This window comes from Oncorhynchus nerka, linkage group LG6 (assembly GCF_034236695.1).
Source record: "Oncorhynchus nerka isolate Pitt River linkage group LG6, Oner_Uvic_2.0, whole genome shotgun sequence".
In the NCBI taxonomy this organism is placed as follows: domain Eukaryota; kingdom Metazoa; phylum Chordata; class Actinopteri; order Salmoniformes; family Salmonidae; genus Oncorhynchus; species Oncorhynchus nerka.
Genome location: NC_088401.1, coordinates 33,101,070 through 33,127,251, shown reverse-complemented (window position 1 = coordinate 33,127,251; position 26,182 = coordinate 33,101,070). Strand labels below are relative to the sequence as shown.

The following is a 26,182-nucleotide window of genomic DNA, read 5'->3' as shown; positions in this document are numbered from 1 at the left end:
AACACACATGTCCAAAGTCCAATTTGTAAGGAAAAACAACCATGAAGGCAATGCAAATGCCAGACAGAAAATGTTTGTGCAAGGCCTGTTCTGACTAGTGATGCGCAATGTCTTCATACTTGATCTGGGGAAACACTAGGGAAGTGCTTGGTTCTAGTTGAAGAGAGAAGATTAGCCGGCTCAGTAAAGCCTCAAACATAAGTGATCCGCAACAGTGAAATGGGCTACTTCTTATGTGAATTAACGAGGCGGCGGAACACACCCCAATTAAAACAGTTTGAGAAAATCATTTGAAATTGACAAGTTGAAACATAGCCTATAGATAATTAGCAGGCGGCGTGCCTTGGTTTGAGGGCAGCGCGGATAACTGTCCTGTTGTGTAACAATCACATTTTGGAACAGTGAGAGCATACTGACAAAAACTAAACAAAAAAAATCACGCAGGGGCGACGGTTAGAGATATTTGGAACTCACGCTTTAAAAAAGGTCAACACTTTTTTTGGATACTACATGATTCCATGTGTGTTTTCATCGTTTTGAAGTCTTCACTATTATTCTACAATGTAGAAAATAGCAAAAATAAAGAAAAACCCTTGAATGAGTAGGTGTGTCCAAGCTTTTGACCGGGACTGTATATATTTGCAAATATCACTGTCATCTTTGAAAACACCAGTGACCGTGTAAATAAATCCAACACTAATTTGCACCTCTACCTGACAGCCTCCTGCTGAATCTTTGTCCTTGTGACTGCTAGAAGGCTCCTATTTTACACTGAGACGGCGCAACGGAGATGGGTTGACGGCGAAATCTGTAGCATGTCACTTGACAAGCACTCAATGATCTAGGAATCTCTGCATTTGAACTTTGTTTATTATGGTATAGCGTGATATTAGCAGAATTCAATATAATTCCAACACAAGAAACCCCCAAAAATGTAGCCCCTTCGCTGATTTCAACTGCCCCCTTAGTCACTTTATCCTGGCGCCAGATCTGACGGGATTTGTAGTTCTTTGAGTGTTTAGCTACCATATGTAGCTAGTTTTGACTCCAATTGACCCTTCACTAAGCCCCACCCCATAATTGTGGGCAACCAATCGCAGCGCTCCAACGGACACATTTTTAAGGCTGCCCCAGCACCTTTTGGTTGATTTAGCAACTTCCCTGTTTGTGTGCGTGTGCCCACTCTTGGATCACTATGGATAAGATCACCTGGACAGGTGGAACCTGATCTTAGATCAGCACTCCTACTCCCGAGACACTTGATACATATGGACCCAGGAGAACAGGAGAAGCTCTGAGATCTTCTAGTGACCGTGCCTCCAGCGAGAGCTGTGTGGTGTAATGGTCACGCTGCAGTTATTAGGCTAGCTCTATTTGCTGTTGTAGCCGTGGATAGTCTTAAAATAAGGTTATGAGTGACAAGGGTCTTACTCTTCAGCCTGGATCGAGTCAGCTGGTGCCACATAGTTACTGGGGATGTAACCCTTCTTCCCTGTGTTGATGGAGCGCGCCTCCCACCAGTCCCCTTCTCTGTAGGGGGGGACAGAGAGAGAGAGAGAGATAGATACAGACAGAGACAGATATAAAGAATCATCCAGATAGATATAGCACTACTATGTCTGTACAACGATAGTCTGGTTATGAAAGGGACTTGTATGCTTGTTTTATCTGTGTCTTGGCAGTGAGCTTGTACATGCTGTCTTTTATGCATGGATTCTATTGCTATATTATTAAGGCATGCAGCAAAGTATTCATTTGAATTGAACAAAGTCAACCAAGGCTACATTATAGAGCAGAACGTTATATGACCTAAGGCACCATCTATGTTAAAGGTTTTGTTAAATTAATTAAATGAAAGTCTAAAAAAAACAGGGGGGGGACAAATCTAACCCATTTAGGAAGAACACTGTACAGAACAGGTAGTGTTCTTAAAGATATTCTGTCATCGTTACACCACTACTCTACGGGAATAAGCCCCTGATCATGGTGAATGATGTTCTCAGAGGGAGGGTGCATCCCTTTTGACCAGGGCCCATGGGGACTCACGTGTTGTTGATGATCTGGAAGCGGTCCCCTTTTGTGAACGACAGGTCGTCTGAGGTTCTGGCTTCATAGTCGTACAAGGCCACAAAGAACGTAACCCCACCTGAATACAGACACAGAAAACATTAAATAAAACATTCAAGTTAAATGCAGAAGTGAAATTCATGACAGTATGTCCATTTAAGAGGCTGAAATAGTTTTTGTTGACTAACTCGCAGAGATAAGGTGGAGAACCAGTTAGAATATGAAGGAATTCAGAGCTACTAATAGCCTATTAAAAGATACAAAGACTTCCTATAAATACCTGCTGACCTTTGTGCCAAGATTGACAGAAACAATGTTGCTGAATGTTCACAGTACCAAACTCTGCGGCAAAGCTGTGCAGGCCCATTGAAATGACAGGAGACCAAGGGACCAATGGAAGATGAGTCAGAGAATATAGACCTGTAGTGGCGGTTCTGTTTCCATAGTGGCCGTGACTGACTGGTGTCTGTGGTGTGAATGTTCGTGAGGGGAGAGTAGCATCTGTGTTCTCTAGCCTGCACACTCCCTAACAATTTTTCACTGTCGGTAATTCTACTCTATAGAAATTGCCACTATATAGATTAGAAATAATGTCATGTTGGTCCGGAAACAGACCGGCCATAGTGCAGTTTGGGCGAATGCCAGATGGGTCGGTCTATCTTAAGCCCAGTAGGCTGGTCTTTGGTGTGTGATTTTTAAAATTTATCATAATGGCTAATGATGGGGGCCTCAAGAGACAGAGAGAAAAAAAAAAAATGGGGAGATGTGTTAGAAATGACCAGGCTTCAATTTCTGCTCCCGGTCCATCCCTGTGTAGGGCATACTAATGGCAGTGGGATGGGTACGGTTCTGACAGGGAGTCTTAATCAGTCGGGGAGCGGATTTAACGGTCCGGCAAGGTAGTTGCTTGCTTAGCGTCTTAAAGGAAATGATTACGTCAGCTCGGTGCAAAGCGAACATCGTTACAAGACATGAATAATAACATGGCACAGGTCAATCTCATCTCGCAGTTACGTAACGTCAATAAATACACTGTAAACTATTCTGCTTACTGGGCAGAGAATAGACACGGCAGATTGTGTGGATAATAGGGCTGTGACCATTACAGTACCATGAAACAGAGCGTGCTATAGCTTTGGAAATAAATACATGTGACTCTGGATGACGACATCATGATGTTGGTTTCCAACATTAGGGCAGTTTTCCTAAAGAAGTTAAATCCCTTTGTGTTTCGTTTCCTTGTCACGATTCTAACAAGTATCGCGATACTGCTATCATCCTGGCCCTGGCGGATAAATATCTATACGTTCGTCCCAAATGGCAGCCTATTACCTTATATAGTGCCCTTAGGGCTCTGCTCAAAAGTAGTGCACTACATAGGGGCAGTGTTTCCCCAACTCCGGTCCTCAAGCACTCCCAACAGTACATATTTTTGTTGCGGCCCCAGACAAGCACACCTGCTTGAAATCAGGCGTTTTTGGGAAACACTGACATAGGATGTGTCCCAAATGGCACCCACTTCCCTATGACACCCCTCATGGGGAGCTCATATTCATCATACCCATTGCTGAACAACCAAGCTGCCAAAACCAATCCCATTATCTGGTCCAGGAACTCAATACCGTTCCCTGTAACTCCCCCCCCCCCTACACACACACACGAGCAGATAATCCAACAAAGAGGGGGATTACAAACCTAATCCCACCTAAACAGTGGAGCTCAATCTCATCTCACTGCTCTTTGGGACTTTATCAGATTGATTAGTCTCCCTGCCACCTTTGAAAATGAATCGTTGTTGATTTGTTGCGAATGACACCTATGGACAACGTGATTGAAGGACATCTTAAGGCATCTGCGTGCTTCCGAGCCGAAACAGTGGAACGGTATTGAGTTCCTGGGCCAGATGATGGGATTGGTTTTGGCAGCTTGGTTGTTCAGCAGTGGGTACGATGAATATGAGCTCCCCATGGGGGGTGTCATAGGATGTGTCCCAAACGGCAGTTTGGTAGAGTTGGTGCATATATTATATGACGACATTTTGTGATGCTTTTGGTCATTTTTTTATTCAGTGAGGGTTTTTTGTCTGTTCAAACACACAAATTCTTTCCTGGAGGCAAGCCGAAGTCTACGCCCCTTCATCAGTGATTGGTCAACAGTAGGGATTCTTCATTAAAGTCAAGAAGAACTCATTTTCATGCACATTTGTTCATTGAAAAATACTGCACCAAACAGCTTAGTTAGATGTAAAAGATCTCTTTGTCAAAATTAATGACAGATTTCTTGAGTTATCTTAGAGTCATTCTGACTACTTTGAGGAAGTGTATACTGGCTATGGCATCTCAAAATGGACAAACAGTATTATTGCTGCTTTTTTCTCATTTTTCAAGCAAAGGTATGCCAGCATACTCATTCGGTTCGGCTAGCCGAGTTAAGCTAGGCGCCAGCCAAACTGAAGCATGCTGACGCCTTAAGAAGGAAATGGTGAGAGACCACTGGATTTGAAATGCAATGGCAGGTGGACTTTGGAGTGACTCCAGATATTGGAGTTGTCAGATCAGCAGCTATTCTGTTGTGGGGAATAAGCATATGGGTCCTTGTGAAGGAACTATAGAAGAAGTTTCAAATGGCAAACTTTAGAGTACTTATATAGTATCGATGCGGTTAAGAGGACAATGGCACTAGACCAAAACAATGGAAATGCCAAGTAAATTTGCAGACATTTAGGCTATTGTTTGTGTCTATTTCACACTATGTTGAGGTAAAAATCGGAGTATAATGCTTGGATGTCAACCCCAATACAGATGTTGAATGTGTGCCAATCCGGAATCTTTTATCGCCCACCTTCTGCTTTATTGTAGTTACGATAGAAAGGCATACAGGTGCGTAAGGAAATCCACACTTGAAATCTACACGCACACAAACGCATCGCACAAATCATCCATTGGATGTCAACGTGTGATTTGCGCAAACATTTTTATGTAGGCTATGCTTGAAGATCTCAAGTTAGGATCGTGTGGATAATATAGGCAAGTCTCACCTGAGACGGCACCGGGGAACGTGCCGGGTAGAGCACCGGAGAAGGAGGTGGAAGCCCCTCCGAAGGGGGTCATGATGGAGGAAGCTCCTCCGAAGGGGGTGATGGCGTGGGGGTTGAAACCTGCAGCGGGCCCCGTGGAGGACGGCTGGTTCTGCTGCAGCTGGGTGGGGTCGGGCCCGTAGTGGCCCACGTGGGGGCCGATGACATCTGAGACTGGAGCGTTATCCGGGCGGTACTTCATGGTAGGCCCCTTGTCCTCTTTGCTCTTGATGCAGCCCATGGTCAAGTCTGGAGAGAAACAAAGTTAAGAGCTTAGTTTCAGGACAGGACTGAAAAAAATCCACAGGACAGTACAGGCCTGAATATTCACTCCTGTGTCAGTCACCGTTGGCATAGATGTGATAGCTTCCCCCCACACAGTCTAAGCTTACAAATGATTAAGAATTACAGCATACAGACTGGTTAGAAGGATTCCATTAATGAGACGTCGACTACCACTGTAGCCACAACCTAGAGAATTGTCTATAAAAATGTACATTTGTAAAAATAATAATAATAAAAATAAATTGTCGTCAAACTATATGATGTACTTTTATTTTATGGCTAAAGCCATGAGTACATGTGCTGTATATCTTGGACAAAAATCCTAAATCTGATCTGAAATTATTTGGTTGTAGAGTGTCACTCGCGGTCATAATCAAAAACCGTGACCTGGTTCAATCATTCACATATAACATAACTAGTCTAGTGTATCCTATGCAAAGTACATACATCGTGTTATACTGGTCGACAGTCTAAACATTTTATAAGTGGGTTTAGAGCTGTTGTGTTTATCTGTATGACTTTAGGAGATAACATGTTCATTATATGAATATCCAACTGACAGCAGATGAAAAGCCATGCTGTTGCAAATAGTAAGAAAAAACATTTGCTGCTTTTTTTGTGGGTCAAACCTTCACAATAATGGTTGCAACACATAGTCACCAGCCATTTAAAAACAAATTACATTAGGTTATGTCCCAATTCTCTCGAAGTGTGCACTTGCACACTCCCCATCATGGATTTAAAGGCATAGGATTGGTGCAAGCATTGGCAGGAGAGAGAGTTTCCACCTTGCCTCAACCCATGCAAGAAAGTGTGCAAGTAGACTACATACTTCGGGAGAAGGGTGAAGAATCGGCACGCATGCCTTAAAATCACCAGCAACTCTTAGGTCAAACCATTGTCCCGAAAAAGCAACACTTTTATACTGACGTGTTCACCATCTGCATTGTTCTCATTCTTCCCTCTCAACAGAATTGGCCAGTGTTACCCCGAGGTATTCCCTTTGTGACGAGAAGGCCACGTAAATATGCTCCAGTCAGGGGATGTTTTGACTGATCTGGAAACAGCTGCCCTAGACTGAGAGGGTTACAGCCATGACTCTCAATCGTTTTCTTTACCAGGGGGGTGGGCTAGACTTCTACGAAATTGTGAACCTTCTTCGAAATCTCAAGCTCGGCTTGCTTGCAAACTACGAATGGCTGTCAAGGGAACTAGGGGCTGGCAAACAAGGTGTGATGAATTCATAACTTTGGAGGAGAACTTCGATTTACACTTGAGTTGACTAAAATCAGTTTGAACCGACCACCTGAGGGACCTGTGAGTTAGCAACGTCCCGGAGACTTCTACGGACACATGTTCCCCAAAATGTCCTGCTCATTCCCTCCTGACCACAGCAATATTCAATCTGAGCTTTCTGGAAAACCTGGGAATTTGGGGGGAAAGTTAACAGAATTTTGCATCCCTATGACTGCGAAACACTGGTCTTAGTAGACAGAGACAGAGAAAAGGGGAATGGCAGAAGTTCACTGAGTTTTTCAGCTGCCGAGTTCCCAAGTAAAACAACAAAAAACGGGGGCAAACCGCAAGAGGACTTCACAAGAAATCAGGGCATTTTGCTCAAATAAAAATTGTACACGGAATACATTTCATGCTATGGCGTGTTGATAGATCTCTTATAAAACTGATTTAAGAGTGGTCAGTCGTAGGTAATAGGCCTACATTAAGTCAAATGAGATTTTAAAAGGAATGAAAAGGAAGATACGGTTCATATAAATATAATCTCAGATGTTCAGATCGGAGGCCAAGACATTCTTGTCAAGCCACATGAATATGGATCCAGCCCTCACTTTAAGGGAGTCTAACCCACTCTCCCCTTTAACTTGAGATGGTATGCTGGTCTCCTTGGAGGGTAAGAGAGGTTGGGTTGGTTGACTGTGGGGTTTGAAGTTCACCACCAGAATGAAGTGGCCCAGAGACTCAGGGTCAGCGCTTAACTTGCCACACCATAAAAGCACAGTTCCAGGCCTACATCCTGGTCATATAGCTGCAGCCTGCCCAGCTTTTGCGACATCTCAATAAAACAGACCATCTGTTCTAGGATTTATGTGTCTCTCAACAAAACACAGTTAAGCATTCGCCAACTCTGCCCTTACGTCACATTTGGTCATATAGTCATACACTGAGTATACAAAACATTAAGACCACCTGCTCTTTCCATGACATAGACTGAGCAGGTGAAAGCTATGATCCCTTATTGAGGTCACTTGTTAAATCTCCTTTCAAAATCAGTGTAGATGAAGGGGAGATGGCTTAAAAATCCTTAATTAACCTTTAAGACAATTGAGACATGGATTGCGTGCGTGTGCCATTCAGTGTGTGAACGGTAAAGACTAAATATTTAAGTGCCTTTGAACGGGGTATGGTTGTAGGCACCAGGTACACCGGTTTGTGACAAGAACTGCAACGCTGCTGGATTTTTCACGCTCAACAGTTTCCCGTGTGCATCAACAATAGTCCACCACCCAAAAGGTCATCCAGCCAACTTGACACAACTGTGGGAAGCATTGGAGTCAACATGGGCCAGCATCTCTGTGGAACTCTTTGGACACCATGTAGAGTCCATGCCCTGGCTAACTGAAGCTGTTCAGAGGGCACAACTCAATATTAGGAAAGTAATATACTCAGTGTATAATGACCTCCGTCTCTCAGAGGAAACGGACTGGATTGGTTTCGGGCTGGCAGTGACACAGATATGTAAAGTTGGAGAGGCAGTGTATATTCAGCAGCACCCGACTGTGTGTGTACACACACACACACACACACACACACACACACACACACACACACACACACACACGTTCCTCTGGTGCATTTATATAAACAGATAGCAGAGGAGGGAAACATGATCTTATGATCCAAGCATTCACACCAGTGCCGTTTTAAAAGCCCCTTCACTGACCTGCCATGGCCTAAGCATAACACTTATCCTATCCTAAGTAAATGGGGGGACTGAAGCAGGTTCATATTGCCATGAATAGGCCAAGTACAGTATTACAAGTGATTGTTTTTCATCTCGTGTCATTCTTTCACCCACACACTAATCCCTATAGCCCTGCCTCTTACACAAATGCCGATAAGCGAAGCAAAACTCCATTGCATGGCAAAGCGGGAGGGAGAGACATTTGCTATGAATGTAGAGATAAAATGACATTAGTATTTGTGTGTGTATCAAAGAGAGACAGGCTGGGAATGGGACATTGTGCCAAATCCTTTCACATGGGTGACTGTCAGCACAGAGAAGAGCCAGCTGAGAAAAGCCACACAGAGAGCGAGCGAGAGGAGGCAGAGAACGAGCATGCGAGAGAGAGAGAGAGAGAGAGAGAGGAGCCAGAGCAAGAGCGTGAAGCCAGAGCGAGAGAAGCCAGAGCAAGAGCGTGAAGCCAGAGCGAGAGAGGAGCCAGAGCAAGAGCGTGAAGCCAGAGCGAGAGCGTGAGTGAAGCCAGAGCGAGAGCGTGAGTGAAGCCAGAGCGAAGCCAGAGCAGAGCAAAGCCAGAGCAGAGCGAGAGAGCAAAGCCAGAGCAGAGCGAGAGAGCAAAGCCAGAGCAGAGCGAGAGAGCAAAGCCAGAGCAGAGCGAGAGAGCAAAGCCAGAGCAGAGCGAGAGAGCAAAGCCAGAGCAGAGCGAGAGAGCAAAGCCAGAGCAGAGCGAGAGAGCAAAGCCAGAGCAGAGCGAGAGAGCAAAGCCAGAGCAGAGCGAGAGAGCAAAGCCAGAGCAGAGCGAGAGAGCAAAGCCAGAGCAGAGCGAGAGAGCAAAGCCAGAGCAGATCGAGAGAGCAAAGCCAGAGCGAGAGAGCAAAGCCAGAGCAGAGCGAGAGAGCAAAGCCAGAGCAGAGCGAGAGAGCAAAGCCAGAGCGAGAGAGCAAAGCCAGAGCAGAGCGAGAGAGCAAAGCCAGAGCAGAGCGAGAGAGCAAAGCCAGAGCAGAGCGAGAGAGCAAAGCCAGAGCAGAGCGAGAGAGCAAAGCCAGAGCAGAGCGAGAGAGCAAAGCCAGAGCAGAGCGAGAGAGCAAAGCCAGAGCAGATCGAGAGAGCGAAGCCAGAGCAGATCGAGAGCGAAGCCAGAGCGAGAGAGCGAAGCCAGAGCGAGAGAGCGAAGCCAGAGCGAGAGAGCGAAGCCAGAGCGAGAGAGCGAAGCCAGAGCGAGAGAGCGAAGCCAGAGCGAGAGAACGAATCCAGAGCGAGAGAGCGAATCCAGAGCGAGAGAGCGAAGCCAGAGCGAGAGACGGTGGAAATGCACACCATAGGTGTTGTCTTGTCTTATTAGGGAGAAACTCAAGACTTCTCAGGAGTTGTTTCATTACAGTCCATTAGATGATGCTGAAATAGAAGTGTCCTTTCAAAACTAGGTCAAAGTTTGTGCATAGTTCCGTCTGTCTAAATCAAAAGCATTTGTGATTTGAGACAGCGAAAGAGTCAGGAATCAAAAGACAGCTAAAGACAGCAAATACCACGCTATGTAGCAGGCGGAGGAAAAATCTACACATTTTGTCCTCAAAAGTATAGACCTGCTTTGCATAGGGATCTTGTGGCACTGACTTAACCCTAGTATATTTGGAATGCTATAGCTGGTGTAGGGTGAAGTTGCCCCTATACGCTGAACTTGGGTCAGTTTTTCATTTCCCCCCACTAAGGATTGGGGAGGGGACGCTGATCCTAGATCATACATTCCAGAGGGACCCGAAGTTACACCTCCACCTGAGGCTCCTTGACCTCTGATCCTTGACCTCCACACCCCTGGTGTGCTCACTTTACCTAGGGCTCAGGCCTCACAGAACACATAAGATTAAAGGGCCCAAGTGGGACCCTTCAGTGTGATCCCAAAGGTCAGCCCAGATTGGTGGGTCAGGGCTGGAGAGGAGGTAACATAGCTAGGGGCTATTATTTAAAGCTGTATAGATTTAAATCAGTTGGTAGTCTGCACTGTGTTATTCAGTTCACTTTACTCCAGTTATCTTTGGATGCATACCAATAAAGATTCTAGTCACGCAATGAAAGTTTCAATTGTAGAGGATTAAAAATAAATTGCCACCCCAAATCCACATCAAAACAGAGGAGAATACACTTCCATAGTCAGTTTGCACAAAGGGATTTGATGTGCTTTCTCTAAATCTCAGAATCTGAATCTTTCTGTAGAGAATGTCCAACAGTATCAAAAACTGCATTCAATCAGAATGAGATGTCTTCTCTTATTCTGCTGAACATGGCAAAACTGAACTATAGTAAACGGTTCTGTGTATTGTATCCTACACCCTGGCCCATTCCTCTCCTGACTGAGTTGGAGAGAACTGGGAATTCCACAGAAAGGCCCTGGGCTGAAACAGCCTGGAGAGTGGAGTTCTGGCTCTGGGGTGACGTTTCCCCTAGGTACAGATCTAGGATCAGCTTCCCCTCCCCAAATCATAACCTTAACCATAGTGGGGAAAACTGACCCAAGATCAGCATCTAGGCAACTTCACCCTACTCTGGAGTCTGCATCAGACTTCCGCTCGACAAGTTGATCACATTGGGGTGAATCGTAACTTCCACGTCATCAATGCATGACTACAAAGTGAACATTTTACTTAGGATTCAGTCCATCCTGCTGAAAATGGCATGATAGAGCAGCAGGTAGAGCTGTTTGAGGACTGGCCTGATAAACAGGTCTGAGTCCAGATCTAGGACTGTGTTTTTGCCAAGTCAATTGCTGTCATTGTTTGGCATGACAACTCCTCGTGGAACTGTCAAGAGAGCAGAAACAGACTGGCACCCAGGCTAGAGTTCATAGGGAAGAGGGACATCAATCCCCTATACTGAAATGGAGGGAGTGCTGGGATGATCAGTGAGAAATGAACAGATCCCTCTGGCCCGGACGTCCTTCCGCCGGGCCTTTGTGTTCCAGACCACCTGCTGTAACTTTCACTGAGAGGAATGCAGGCAGGCAGAAACACGCACACACACACAACAAAAAAAACGCAAGCACATATGATAGCCTACACACCAGCGCACTTGCACACACACAAAGACATGTGCACGCTACGGAAACTCATCGATGAATACACACACACTCAGTACAGCCAACAGACCTCTATTTGCTCCTCCTACGAGGGAGATAGACATGGAGACAAGGAGTGGGAAAGAAAACAGGCTACAACTGGTTAGCTGATGGATATCAGTCAACCCTGTGGTTCTGGAACTGCTGAGACATGGTTGTTGTTACCAAACAGGGTAACTTAGACATAAAACGGACGCCTGACATAAATGAAAGCTGCAGGTGAAATAACATGCAGACACGGCTAAATATCAGTTAGTAACAGAGACATTGATTGGCACATTGTTACGCAAGGAGAACTATCCCTACGGTTTGATGCTGGGAGTTTCCACAGCAACTAGGGGTCTGTGAGTAAGCCCCACCCTCGACGTGGACAGCTGTTAGCAACTGACACCAAGACTGTAGACAGGGAAGGCTTTACCATGCGTAAAACTGCCAACAGATGCCATTGGAGGAAGACGAAGTAAGGGTTACACTGCCCATGGGAAAGTGCAGTTGTACAATATCAAAGAGTATATGCCTATTGCTACTGTAGCTTCAATAAATATGAAAAGGAAGGAAGTTGAAACATCACGTTGCTTTGATACCATAGTCTATCAGCATGAATACAGAATTAGGCCTAATGTAGTCTCTTACAAGTGTGGCATGTGAGACTAGGCCTTACATGAATTTTAAAGCAAGAAGCAGTAGAAAATGTTGCTGTGATGATTAAGGACGTGTTACTCTGTTCAAACACCACCTAGCCTACTGTTGGCAAGACATCTCTCCACCTCTGGAGCTGTACCAGGCTGCCAGCCTCACAGAATACCTGGCTACGTGTCTGCCAACACATGGGTTAGCTGAAGCTTTACTCATAGCCTTGTCTCAGGCTCGACAGTAGACACAGGACTCATTCTATAAGGCTGGCCCTGGAGGACAACCTAAAGGCAGGAGTTCACACGAGTGTGCAGGAGCTATTTTAGTAGCGGGAGGTGACCACAGTAAGTCAGAGAGAGGCGGTTTAAACTATCAACGCCTACTTCTCACTCAGGGGTTGCCATGAGTGCCAATGTGTGATGTGGTAACTTCAGTGACCTCACCATTACTAAGCATTCCTTCACACACTGTGTGCGCTCTGTCACACCAATGTACACAACTGTGGTACTGCAGTAGGGCTAATAAGATATCCTATGCTATATACTTCAAAAATAGTCTCCCTGGTGTGAGTTCACTCAATTTCAATGGTTCCACACTTGAAAATTATCTCTCTGTTATACTTAGACAAAACAGACAGACACTACCATGGAATCACCAAGGACAAGGGTCATATCTTTCAGTGTACACAGTAGCAAAACATAGTGGAACAAAAATTATGGCATCTTTTATTGAAGTTCAGGTAGTCCCTCCCAATTTCAGCCCCCCCTCCCTAGTACATATGGCCCAGCTCTGCCATTGCCCAACTTTTACCAACAGCTCACAGAACGTCTTCCACATGCTCCTCAACTCTTCAATATACACTATCTGTCCCAGATCCAAGTGAGATTCTGGCTTCAAGGCACAGGCGTAGGGCATGAATTGTCCTACATTCCCACTGACTGTCTAGAGCCCTCAAACTCAACTCTGGACCTAGAAATCAGTTCCACTGCGTTTTTTCATTGTTCCCCTCTAAAATCAGGGACTGATTTAGACCTGGGACACCAGGTGGGTGCAATTATTTATCAGGTAGAACAGAAAAACAGCAGGCTCCGGACCTCATAGGGTAAGAGTTGAATACCCCTGGTCTAGAGAATGAGAGCCAGCCATGTATCTCCAGTCATGACCTACTGTAAGAGAGAGACGTTCTCATTCTTCAATCACAGTGGCTTGGAATTTTTCTTAAGGCATATGTTATTATTGTGAGGTTACACTCCTGTTTCTTCGTAGCCTAAATACCTGGTCATTTCTATACCATAACATTAAGTGCAACCGATATCACAGAGCAACACAAGTACCAACTCCAGTGAATACTAGTGGACATTAAGCTGACAAACAGGCTAATGTTGGTACAAAACATGACCCCACTCGGCTTAATGCATCCAAGATCAGCCATGGTTGGTTCATCGCTTTCTTTGTACATATTCCTTTTGTCCAGTGTGATGGCGTTGTCTGTAATCCGCCCCAACAGGTCCACAGACGACACAATCGCCATCACACTGCCCTATCCCATCTGGACAAAAGGAATACCAATGTAAGCATGCCTTTCATTGACTACAACTCAGCATTCAACACCATAGTACCCTCCAAGCTCATCATTAAGCTGGAGGTCCTTGGTCCCAAACCTGCCCTGTGCAATTGAGTCCTGGACTTTGACGGGCCGCCCACCCCAAGGTGGTGAAGGTAGGAAACAATATCTCCACTTCGCTGACCCTCAACACTGAGACCCCACAAGGGTGCTTGCTCAGCCCCCTCCTGTACTCCCTGTTCACCCACGACTGTTTGACCATGCACGCCTCCAACGCAATCATCAAGTTTGCAGACGACACAACAGTAGTGGGCTTGATTACCAACAACGGCGAGACAGCCTACAGGGAGATTGTGAGGGCACTTGGAGTGTGGTGTCAGGAAAACAACCTCTCACTCAACATAAAAAAAGGAGATGATTGTGGACTTCAGGAAACAGCAGAGGGAGCACCCCCACTATCTACATCAAAGGGACAACAGTGGACAAGGTGGAAAGTTAAGTTCCTAGGCGTACACATCACAGACAAACTGAAAGGGTCCACCCACACAGACATTTCTTCAACCTCAGGAGGATGAAGAAATGTGGCTTGTCACCTAAAACCCTCACAAACTTTTACAGGTGCACAATCGAGAGCATCCTGTCGGGCTGTATCGTAGCCTGGTACGGCAACTGCAATGCCCTCAACCGCAAGGCTCTCCAGAGGGTGGTGCGGTCTGCACAACGCATCACCGGGGGCAAACTACCGGCACAGTAAAAAAGTTGGTGTAAAAATTACAGTGTTGACTTATATTAACCCAGGATTAGTATTTTCAACATTATGAGGAGTCAATGAACTCGTGTCGGAATTCAATCGGAGTGTAAAATTATGCAGTCATTGCAGTGTAAATTCAACTCAATTCAGTGGAATGAAAATGTGACACTACCTGTAGAGTAACTTTAACACTATGTAGACTGGGAACAAATGTTGTTTTCTAAAACAGTGTTTTAATTCAACTCTATCAAAGTTAAACTAACAATTATTTTTACTGTGTGCCCTCTATGACACCTAGAGCACCCGATGTCACAGGAAGGCCAAAAAGATCATCAAGGACATCAACCACCTGAGCCACTGCCTGTTCACACCGCTACCATCCAGAAGGCGAGGTCAGTACAGGTGCATCAAAGCTGGGACCGAGAGACTGAAAAACAGCTTCTATCTCAAGGCCATCAGACTGCTAAACAGCCATCACTAACTCAGAGGCTGCTGCCTACACTGGCCACTTTAATAAATGGATCACTAGTCACTTTATACAATGCCACTCAAAATAATGTCACTTTAATAATGTTTTACATATCTTACATTACTCATATCACATGACAATACTGTATTTTATACCATCTGTTGCACCTTGTCTATGCCACTCAGCCATCGCTCATCTATATATTTATATGTACATTTTCTCATTCATCCCTTTAGATGTGTGTATTAGGTTGTTGCCGGGGAATTGTTAAGATTACTTGTTAGATATTACTGCACTGTTGGAACTAGAAGCACAAGCATTTCGCTACACTCGCATTAACATCTGCTATCCATGTGTATGTGACAAATAAAATGTGATTTGATTTATGTTCTAGCCTAGGGGGTCACACTTGGGGCTTGTCTAGGTTGAATCCCGAGGCCAACCGTAGACATTACAATGCTTAAAGGCCTTGGAACTTTTAGACACAGTGGTTTAGTCCCAGCAACACTAGTCAGTCCGTAGTTCTCTCCTATTAACTGACACCACTCCAAAACATCGGATGTGTAAGTGTTATTATTAACAAACTCAAGCATATGCCTCAGATATTTTGTAACGTGGTGTGGAGTTGATAAGTTTTTACGAGGTTGGTACTCTAGCCCCTTCTACCAAAATAACCTATGTATTCAGGGATTACTACTGTAGGCCTATAAGTAAATATCATTTGAGGTCATTTATTTTACGCTCAGTACTGGCAATCATGGGCTACGTGTAGCCTGCAGATGCACATTCTTCAGCTAACCACAATCACATTCCATAACACACAGTTAAGTTGCTTTATCTCAATTAACTAGTAGCGACTATCAGGAATATGATGTGTTACAATTGACCAAGGCCATGTGGTGAGAGTCCAGACAATGCTAGTGTTGCTACTTCAGCTAGCTGTTCCATGTGTTCCGTATTGGAACAGCCGTCTTGCGTTATCGGACACTACCATCCAGCAAACTGGACTAGCTTGATTGTCCAACAAGAAACAATTGTTTGTCAGTGTTTGAGAAATGAATTATTTCACTTAACATCTTATATATAAGACGTTAAATACAATGCTGTCTTTGGGGACGTTAAAGCCGTAACCTACATTTAAAACTTCAATTAGTCTACAGGCTCACATCAGAGAGAGTGAACTACAGTAGGTCTATGTTGGTCTCAAAACATATTTGAACTCAACACTTTATACGAATTGAATGGATCTTTAATAATAGACTATATTTACCGCAATTCTTCGGGTCAGAACAAATATATGCAGACAATGCTCTGGAAAATCGATCCTACCAGAGGACTGGTGGGGCCCATCATTGGGCTATTGGATTGTCAACTTATTTTTCTCATTTAAAAAATCTTACCTTTTAGAAATTCACGATGTTGTGTCGTTTGTATTTCCAATGTATTTCTGGGTTCGACGAAAAATCAGCTAGTATTCCAACATGGAAATCACAGTCGCCCCCATCCCGCCTCACTCCAACACAGGTCTTTCTCAATCGTTTTTGTGCTCGGTGAATGAAATAACAATGAAGTTAAATCAAAGCAAAACGAAGGATGAAGAAATTAAACGATTAGAGGGGTTGACACAGACAGAACGCCTTAATGAATAAAACCCCAGCTGAATGTATCCAGCGACATGACAAAATAAGTCACCAAAAGTAGGCTAACCCAGTTCCTGTAGCTACACTTCCTACCTCTAAACTTGCATCAACCCCCACTACAACATGGCCGACGCGATTCCAGTAAATGACGCCGCAGTTGGAGATATCAACCCTGCAGACCGGTGTCGAGATCGTTAGACGATCATCACAGACACAAGTGACTATAGCAACAAAAAAATAAATCTATAAACAAAACATTGAAATGTTGAAGTAATTTTGTGAACCAAAAATGCGTCTGTATGCCGTGTGTGTGGCTTTAAAGGGATTTGTGTATTAAAGAAGAATATAATTCTCTCTCCAAAACTGGTCTTCTATCGCCATCTACTGGCAGTATCGCCTAATATCGGGTTACTGTATTAGTGGTCGAGTGGAAGTGGTTACATCTTTTGCTACAGGGGCCAAGGGCCAATCTTCTTCAAATCCACCGGGCGCCCCACTGACTCTTCTTGTCTGCTGCTGTTGAGGCACTGAGGCCTAATACATCATTTAATTAAATACAAGTATTAGTATTTAGTATTTTATTAAGATCCCTATTGGCTGCAGCCAAGGCAGCCACTAGTCTTCCTGGGATCCAAACAGGAACAAAACAACACATCACAACAAAACATAATCTACATCATCAATAAAACAATACATCACACCAGACATTGTGCACTATACATATTTACACTGCTAAACCAGTACACATTTACAAGATAAAATGTACAATACTACAAAAATATAATACTAAAATATAAGAAATGTGCTCACTGATGAAGTCTTTGAAGTCCAGCTTTCTAGCTAACTGACTTTCAATGGACAGCAAGGCAAGACTGCAAAGCCTGTCCTGGGACATAATGGACCTCAAATCGTTTTTTATCAGTTGTAGCTTACTGAAAGCTCTCTCACCACCAGCGACAGTCAAAGGCAGTGTGCAAAATATACGTAAAGCAATCCACACTTCTCCAAAAACGCTTTGCAGCTGCATCTTACAAATTGCATTCAGGACACCAAGTTAGGGGGGAAGGTGGCAGCATGTACAGTGTTCAGGTGTCTTACTTCATTTTTAAACTCAGGAGTAAGATCTCTGGAATACTTCATCATCAGTGGTTGGCACACAAAAGGGACTTTATCCTCACTAATCTGCCCCACTTTCAGAACAGCAGAAGATTATTCTACAATTTTTACAGTGGTGTGGAACCTAGTGTCCAAGTCACTTATGATGTTGGCCATAGCAGTAAAAAAAAACACTGTGTTCCGATACACCTTTGCTGCACTGTCCTGAGCTGTCTCCTCTTGAGAGGTCTCATCATGGATTCTCTTCCCTTTCCTCTTTTGGCTGTGTTCCTTGCTAAATTGAGGTACAACATCCATTTGTGTAGCAATCAGTGTTGCCTTAGACAGGAGAGACTCCCATCCATCTCTAAGAGCCTGCATATCTTATTTTAAGGCTCTGATATTGCCTGCCTTTGTCTCAAGTTATATTTGTCCTGACTGGAGAATTACATTCCTGACCTCAATGCATTGCAGTACCTGCAATTATGTCAACTGACATGTCATTCAACACAATGCTGCCCACCTCCTTCTTCAGTTGGGAGTAGGGCTGGTTCAGGGGTATGGGGATGGGGAGACGGCTGCTTCAGGGGTATGGGGATGGGGAGACAGGGCTGGTTCAGGGGTATGGGGAGACAGGGTTGGTTCAGGGGTATGGGGAGACAGGGCTGGTTCAGGGGGATGGGGAGACAGGGCTGGTTCAGGGGTATGGGGAGACAGGGCTGGTTCAAGGGGATGGAGATGGGGAGACAGGGCTGGTTCAGGGGTATGGGGATGGGGAGACAGGGCTGGTTCAGGGGTATGGGGATGGGGAGACAGGGCTGCTGAGCCTGAAGCTGCATCTGTTGGACCTGGCACCAGACGGGGCAGGGACAACTGATTCAGCCTCCAGTATTTATGCTGCAGTAGTTTATGTGTCGGGGGCTAGGGTCAGTCTGTTATATCTGGAGTATTTCTCCTGTCTTATCCGGTGTCCTGTGTGAATTTAAGTATGCTCTCTCTAATTCTCTCTTTCTTTCTCTCTCTCGGAGGACCTGAGCCCTAGGACCATGCCTCAGGACTACCTGGTATGATGACTCCTTGTCCCCAGTCCACCTGGCCGTGCTGCTGCTCCAGTTTCAACTGTTCTGCTTGCGGCTATGGAATCCTGATCTGTTCACTGTGATTACTATTATTTGACCATGCTGGTCATTTATGAATATTTGAAAATATTGCCCATGTTCTGTTATAATCTCCACCTGGCACAGCCAGAAGAGGACTGGCCACCCCTCATAGCCTGGTTCTTCCTAGGTTTTGGCCTTTCTAGGGAGTTTTTCCTAGCCACTGTGCTTCTATACCTGCATTGCTTGCCATTTGTGGTTTTAGGCTGGATTTCTGTACAGCACTTTGATATATTAGCTTATGTAAGAAGGGCTATATAAATACATTTGATTTCATTTAGCATGAATAGCTTGCTAAAAGTTTGCCTGCATTGATTAAATGTTTCCTAAAAGAGGAGCGAAATGTAAACACTCAGAATTTTCTATGAAGATATTAAGTAACTAATGTTAGGGTAGACAAATTAGCCTATTTTACTAGGACTAAACTAACAGGTTAATTTCCACCACTCACGACTGCACCCACCTTCCTTTGTGAAAAGTGGGTGACATACTGTCGCCCTTTTATTTCTCCTGTCTTTCTTTTCGTTTTTGAAAGCCAGATTTTTCTTTAGGAAGCTGAGACATGATGCTCCACCGGCATTCTTCGCTCGCAATTCACTGCTAGCAAGTACAGTTCGCGCCTGGTTTGGGGGCAAGACCGAACCATTTCATGTAAATAGACGGGGGTTGGGCAATACATAAGCTCTCTGGATGAAACCGTTAGTTTTATTAGTACATTGTAAATCAAATATTATGTTAATGATGATAGGTTAATAATTTATTCCTGAAAAAATGTACCTAATGTTCTAATCATTTTTGTCAGTCACAGGCTCTTTGAATCGTCGGAACCCCCCCCCCCCCCCATACAATGCACCTGACACCAAGCAGTTAAGTCTCCTCAACTTGCTCAATTGCCATATTATTTATTGCAAGATTTAGATGAGGTTTAGGGTTTAGAGAATGATTTGTCCCAAATACAATGTATTTCGTTTTTAATATATTTATTCTAAAACTTATTCTAAAACTGACTGCAGCTCTTTGTTAAGAGTTTTACTTGCTGTGGTAACTGACATGTATAATGTTGAATCATCAGAGTACATAGACACACAGGCTATACTCAGGGCTAGTGGTAGATCATTAGTAAAAAATAAAACAGTAAAGGACCAAGACAGCTGCCCTGAGGTATACCGCACTCTACTTGGTTTACATTAGAGAGGCTTCTATTAAATGCCATTTTTAAATGTGTGAACATCAGACTTCAAAAGTAGCAGACTCTTTGGTAACACTTTAAATTACAATGGCATACTCATGTACACTGAGTGTACAAAACATTAGGAACACCTTCCGAGTATTGAGTTGCACCCCCCCTTTTGCCCTCAGAACAGCCTCTTTTTGTTGGGGTATGGACTCTATATGGTGTCGAAAGCATTCCATAGGGATGCTGGACCATGTTGACTCCAATGCTTCCCACAGTTGTGTCAAGTTTGCTGGATGTCGTTTGGGTGGTGGACCATTCTTGATATCTTGACATTCTTCAATGTCTGCTTTGTAAAATTTTGACATCTACCAATAGGTGGCCTTCTTTGCGAGGCATTGGCAAACCATATAATAAGAAGTTACAGGTCTGTGAGAGCCAGAAATCTTACTTGTTTGTAGGTGACCAAATACTTATTTTCCACCATAATTTGCAAATAAATTCATAAAAAATCCTACAATGTGATTTTCTGGATTTTTTTTTTTCATTTTGTCTGTCATAGTTGAAGTGTACCTATGATGAAAATTACAGGCCTCTCTCATCTTTTTAAGTGGGAGAACTTGCACAATTGGTGGCTGACTAAATACTTTTTTTGCCCCACTGTATCTCTCTGACTTTTTTGGGGGACAATCTGTTGTTCCATGTAGTGAATCTGTTATTCAATGCATTTGTATGGGCTAATAGCAGCAAGAAAATACATTTTTATATATTGTTTTGATACTTCAATGGGTCTTAAAATTAAAATAAAATAGCAAAATTATCATTGGTATGACCTTCTTAAAACAGTTCTATATACCTTAGTAGACCCTAAATATGATGGAACACCATCTAAATACCATGGCTTCCTACTCCAGTGCTCCCTCTACCGAGCCCCAACCAGAGCTCCAAGGTTGCTACGTTTATTTCTCTGCTGAATGGGCAGGCGTTGGAGTAGACTACGGCCGTCTGGGAGAGAGAAGAAGCTGGATTCAGAGGGGGTTCATGGCTCTGTTCAGAGGTATCTTTGATCATCCACTGGAGGGCAGAGAGAGGGGTGAGCACCTATTCCAACTACGGCAGGATGACCAGACCACTGCCGAGTATGCGCTCACCTTCCGGACTGTAGCAGCATCCAACTGATGGAATGAGCCAGCGCTCCATACTCTATTCAGACTGCTTGAGGAGGTCCAGACGGAACTGGCATGTTGAGATGACAACCGTGATGGCCATCCATCTGGATAACCTACTTCGGGAGCGTCGGTAACCTCATCGCTTCTCTCCCTCCCTCAGTGACCCCTCTGTATCAGAGCCTGAACCCATGGAGGTAGGGATCACACGCCTCCCCACGGCTGAACGACATAGACAGAGACAACTGGGGCTCTGTCCCTATTGTGGTCAAGGAGGGCTTCAGCATTGTCCAGTACTTCCCAACGTGGGATCCACGAGAGCAGAGGGACGGTCATGTGATCTTCCACCTCCTGGGACAGGTGTGAGTATCCCATCATTTTCTTGCAAACCCTTTTTAGTGTCGATCACACTTGCTGGCTGTCCCTTATGTACTGTTTCTACAATGCTAGGCGATTCTGGTGCAGCAGGGAACTTTTTTGACCAGACCCTTGCCTCTCTTAAAATCAACTCATACCCACTCTCCGGTCCAAGCCCTTGATAATCGACCAGTAGGCTCTGGAACCATTACACACATCACCACACCACACCCCTCACCATGGAGTCCATTCATCAGGAGAATATTCTCTCCATCACTAGAATATTATCTCCATCACTAGTGCACCAGCTCACAAGATCCTCCTCAGCCTCCCATGGCTCCAACGCCATAACCTCATCATCTCATGGTCGAGGATAAGAATCATGGACAGGTCACCTGAATGTCAGAGGACCTGCTTTCTAGTTCCCTTGAGTCATATCCCTTGTGGTCTGGGAAGTAGATGTGGATGTTCGCCAGGCTCTGGAGAGGGAGCGCATCTATGTTCCCACGGATAAGGGAGCAGCTGTTGACCTGGGCACACACAGCTGTCATCACTGGACATCATGGGATCACCAGTACAATTCAATCTCTCCAAGAAGTATTGGTGGCCCACCTTGCCGCAGAATGTTATTCGTTACGTCAACTCCTGTTCTGTGTGTGCCCAGACTAAGCACCCATTTCCGGGTAGCGGCCTCAGTCCAACGGGCAGGTAGAGAGAATGAACCAGGAGCTGGGGAGGTTCCTGAGGAGTCACTGACAGGACCGGCAGGGGTTGTGTGCCTGATTCCTTCCCTGGGCAGAATATTCCCAGAATTCATCACGTCACTCCTCCACTGGGCTTACTCCCTTCCAGTGTGTCCTGGGTTATCAGCCGGCCCTGGCTCTGTGGACTCTGAGCCAGACCGAAGCCCCTGCAGTGGACAAATGTTTTCGGTGCGCAGGGGAGGTTTAGAGTGAAGCTCATGTGAGGCTCCAGCATTCCGTTCGTCATCAGAAGGAGCAGGCGGATCACCACCGCAGTGAGGTGCCCGTGTTCCATCCTGGTGATCACATCTGGCTCTTTACCAGGAACCTCCCACTTCACCTGCCCTGCAAGAAGCTGAGCCCATGGTTTGTAGGGCCATTCAAGGTTCTCCAGAAGGTCAACTTGGTGACGTATAGGTTACAGCTTCCTAGTGACTACCGTATTGTCCCTTTTTGTCTCCCTTCTCAAGCCGGTGGTCCCCTGGCTGATGCCGTCCACTACAACCCCCCTCCTCCCCCCTGGACATCAGGTCCCGCCTATGCCGTAAGATCCCTACTGGACTCCCGACGTCGTGGGGGTCGGCTCGAGTACCTGGTGGACTGGGAGGGGTACGGCCCAGAGGAGCGGTGTTGGATGGAGGACATTCTGGATTCCAACGTCCTCTGTGATTTCCATCATCGCTGCCGGCCATCTCCTCATCCTTGGGGCCGTCCCTCTACACTCCCTTGGGTTCATTCCACAGGCAGTATAGACTGTTTCATGTCTGTACGCTACTCGCGTTTCTTGTATTATTCCGTTTATTAAACTCACCACCTGCACTTGCTTCCCGAATCCCAGCGTCCACGTTACAAAATAGTCGGTAAATGTCCCTCATCATGTTTGTCCGACTTCTAGGCAGTTTTTTTTTTTACCCATTTAACCCAAACGTTTCTTCAAGTTTTCACCATTATTGTAAAGCCCTGGTTATGTTCTTGCTATGACAAAGTCCTTTCTGAAGATTATTATTGAACATCATTAGCGTTTCATTTACATCTGTCCCTCAGTTGAAGGTCAGTCCTGTTACATGACATTAACTCTTGTTTCATCTCAAAGTCTAAAGCTTTAAATCATAGGGAATGAGGTTTTTAAGTGTCTGTCCTATATCTAGGAAATACGGTGTATTCAATTGTATGGGTTGCCTTCAGATGAGTCCAGTGACACTTGTGGGGGATCATAGAGAAATGCCACTGTGTTCATGAGTCCCCCCTTTCCATAGTGGTCATAAATGTTTGTACGCTTCAGACGTTTTTGTGAGAAGACCTTTATTTTTGGGGGAGGGATATGGTCTGACAAACTCCGCTCTAGCTCTACCACCTTTCACCGCAGATGCGGAAGGTCGACATAGGAGGATGTGGTGGATTTGTATTTATTTTCTTAAAGCTGTGACTGACGCACGGGTGTGTCAGTACTCTTAAGGATTTTAATATGGTGAAACTATTCCTTTACATATTTTTTTCAAAGGAACACATAACAGTCAAATCAGTGTAAAAGCAGGTGAGCTGATACTAGAACACGTCAACCCTGTTACCATAGCACGGTTTGGGTCAATTCGAACAATGGGAGTCATTTCAGAACTAATTCTAATTCATTAACTGCAAATATTTTGTATTTTCAGTAAATTCAAAAAACAAACATTTATTTAGCCAGGGCATGATGCTCTTTTGCAGATTAGCCCTGAATGAACATGTCAAAAAACAATTCCACCATATCTATAGACAGTGTGTACAAAACATTAAGAACACCTTCCTAATATTGTGATCAGCCTCAATTTGTCAGGACTCTACAAGGTGTTGAAAGTGTTCTTCTCCATTCTTCCCATAGTTGTGTTAAGTTGGCTGGATGTCCTTTGGGTGGTTGACCATTCTTGATACACACAGGGAAACTGTTGAGTGTGAAAAATTGAGCAGCATTGCAGTTGTTGACACAAACCGATGCACCTACTACCATACCCTGTTCAAAGACACCTAAATATTTTGTCTTGCCCATTCACCCTCTGAATGGCAAACACACACAATCCATGTCTCAATTGTCTCAAGGTTTAAAAATCCTCCTTTAACCTGTCTCCTAAATCCTCCTTTAACCTGTCCCCCCATAGGCTAGAAATGTTTTAACAATTAAAAATGTTTGTGAAGCTTGCAATTAATTGCCCCTCTCTGTTGCACACAGCAAAGTTCCAAGGGGATTTATAGCTGGTTTAAGAGGAAAACACTGTTATGGTCAACCCTGCTACTTTAATGACCTTTTATTCGCTCTTACTATAGTCATTTTTTTAAATTTCACCTCTTGAGATGTGAAAACATGTTTTTTATGAACATGAACAAAATGTTCAAATTAGGTGAAACAATTAATACATTTTTTCTTACCAAGTTACACAATAAAAAATGTACTCTATTCGTGGAACGACCAATATGACAATGAACAATTAATTGCAATAATGCTTTAAAATTGCTCCGAAATGTCTTCATCATTGGTGTTTTTGCTTTGGCTTTAATCTAATCATTTTCATCATTGATGCGTGTTCTGTTTGGATATTTTGATTAAAACAGATCAAGCTACTATATATCAGTGAAAAATGTATTGAAGCTTTATTTAGTAATTTCAAGAATGGAAGATCAAGATACATTTCTTAATCAAAATCTAATTAAATCCCCCTGCTGTAAGAAACTCATTACACACACACACACACACACACACACACACACACACACACACACACACACACACACACACACACACACACACACACACACACACAGACAACACACACACACACACACACACACACACACACACACACACACAGACACACACACACACACACACACACACACACACACACACACACACACAGACAACACACACACACACACACACACACACACACACACACACAGACAACACACTAGTGAGATACATATTTGCCCACTGCATAATAAAATATTGTACCTGTTAACCCTGTATAATTAAGACTTTGTATTGTCAACAGAAGTGGTTATTATTATTATTACAGTGAGTCAGATATGCCTTTTTAGTAACCCTTGTTTATCACTCAATACGATAAGATTTGCCCTATTGCCTGGTTTAAATGATCCTACTCCTGGATGTGGGTCGTATAGTCATTAACAGATTGAGATTTAGCAGAAATACTGTTTGTGTATCTACTCAGGCAAACAGTGGACATGGTGATCAAGGGGGTTATTGTGCAGGTCCATTGATGAGTTCCGTGCCTCATATAAACTCCTTCTGTCCTTTGTGTATAGTGTGATATTGGCTACAGATGTTATGAAGGCTGTATAAACTCTGATCCTATCAGAAAGCACGAGTAAATCTGGTTCGCTCTGTGAAAATGTATGAGTCAGTTACACATCAAATAAAGCCTGGAAAGAGCTGAGCAGGGGACTCCGTACCAAATAGCACCCTATTCCCTACATTGTACTACTGGTCAAAAGTAGTCCACTGTGAAAGGAATAGGTGATATTTGTGATATTTGTGATATTTCTAGATTGTGGTCAGGCCTTGTCCTCTTAATAACAATTGACTTCATGTTTTTGGTAGCAGTAAAAGCTTATGGTTACAACAGCCAGCTGCAACCTCAATTAGCCCTCTCAGCTGGGAATGGCTCTAATGTTCATTAGCTTCACTTAACGATTTGTGGATATTCCAAACAAACAAACATTTACATTTACATTTGAGTCATTTAGCAGACACTCTATCCAGAGTGACTTACAGTAAACCTTTGTCAACAAAGGGAGAACGGGTTGGTTTCAGAGTGGCCACATATTATGACAGGAAGTAGCCAAAGCACTTTGTGTAAACCCTTAATGGCATGACTCAGAAATTATGGGATATAAATAACATCATCAATCTTCCTGACAGGCA

The 26,182-nt window shown here is 44.2% G+C and overlaps 1 protein-coding gene across 1 annotated transcript in view; it reads right to left on the bottom strand.

Annotated features, from left to right (window-relative positions):
- Positions 1-16,619, bottom strand: part of LOC115130378 (tyrosine-protein kinase yes) — a 35,511-nt gene extending 18,892 nt beyond the window's left edge. Inside the window, exons 1-4 of the mRNA XM_029661466.2 lie at positions 16,332-16,619; positions 5,105-5,392; positions 2,047-2,146; positions 1,432-1,530 (exon numbers count right to left, since the gene is read on the bottom strand). Of these exons, the coding sequence (XP_029517326.1) occupies positions 1,432-1,530; positions 2,047-2,146; positions 5,105-5,384 (479 nt within the window). The 5' untranslated portion in view covers positions 5,385-5,392; positions 16,332-16,619. The remainder of the gene's footprint in view (positions 1-1,431; positions 1,531-2,046; positions 2,147-5,104; positions 5,393-16,331) is intronic.
- Between the last annotated feature and the right edge of the window lie 9,563 nt (positions 16,620-26,182).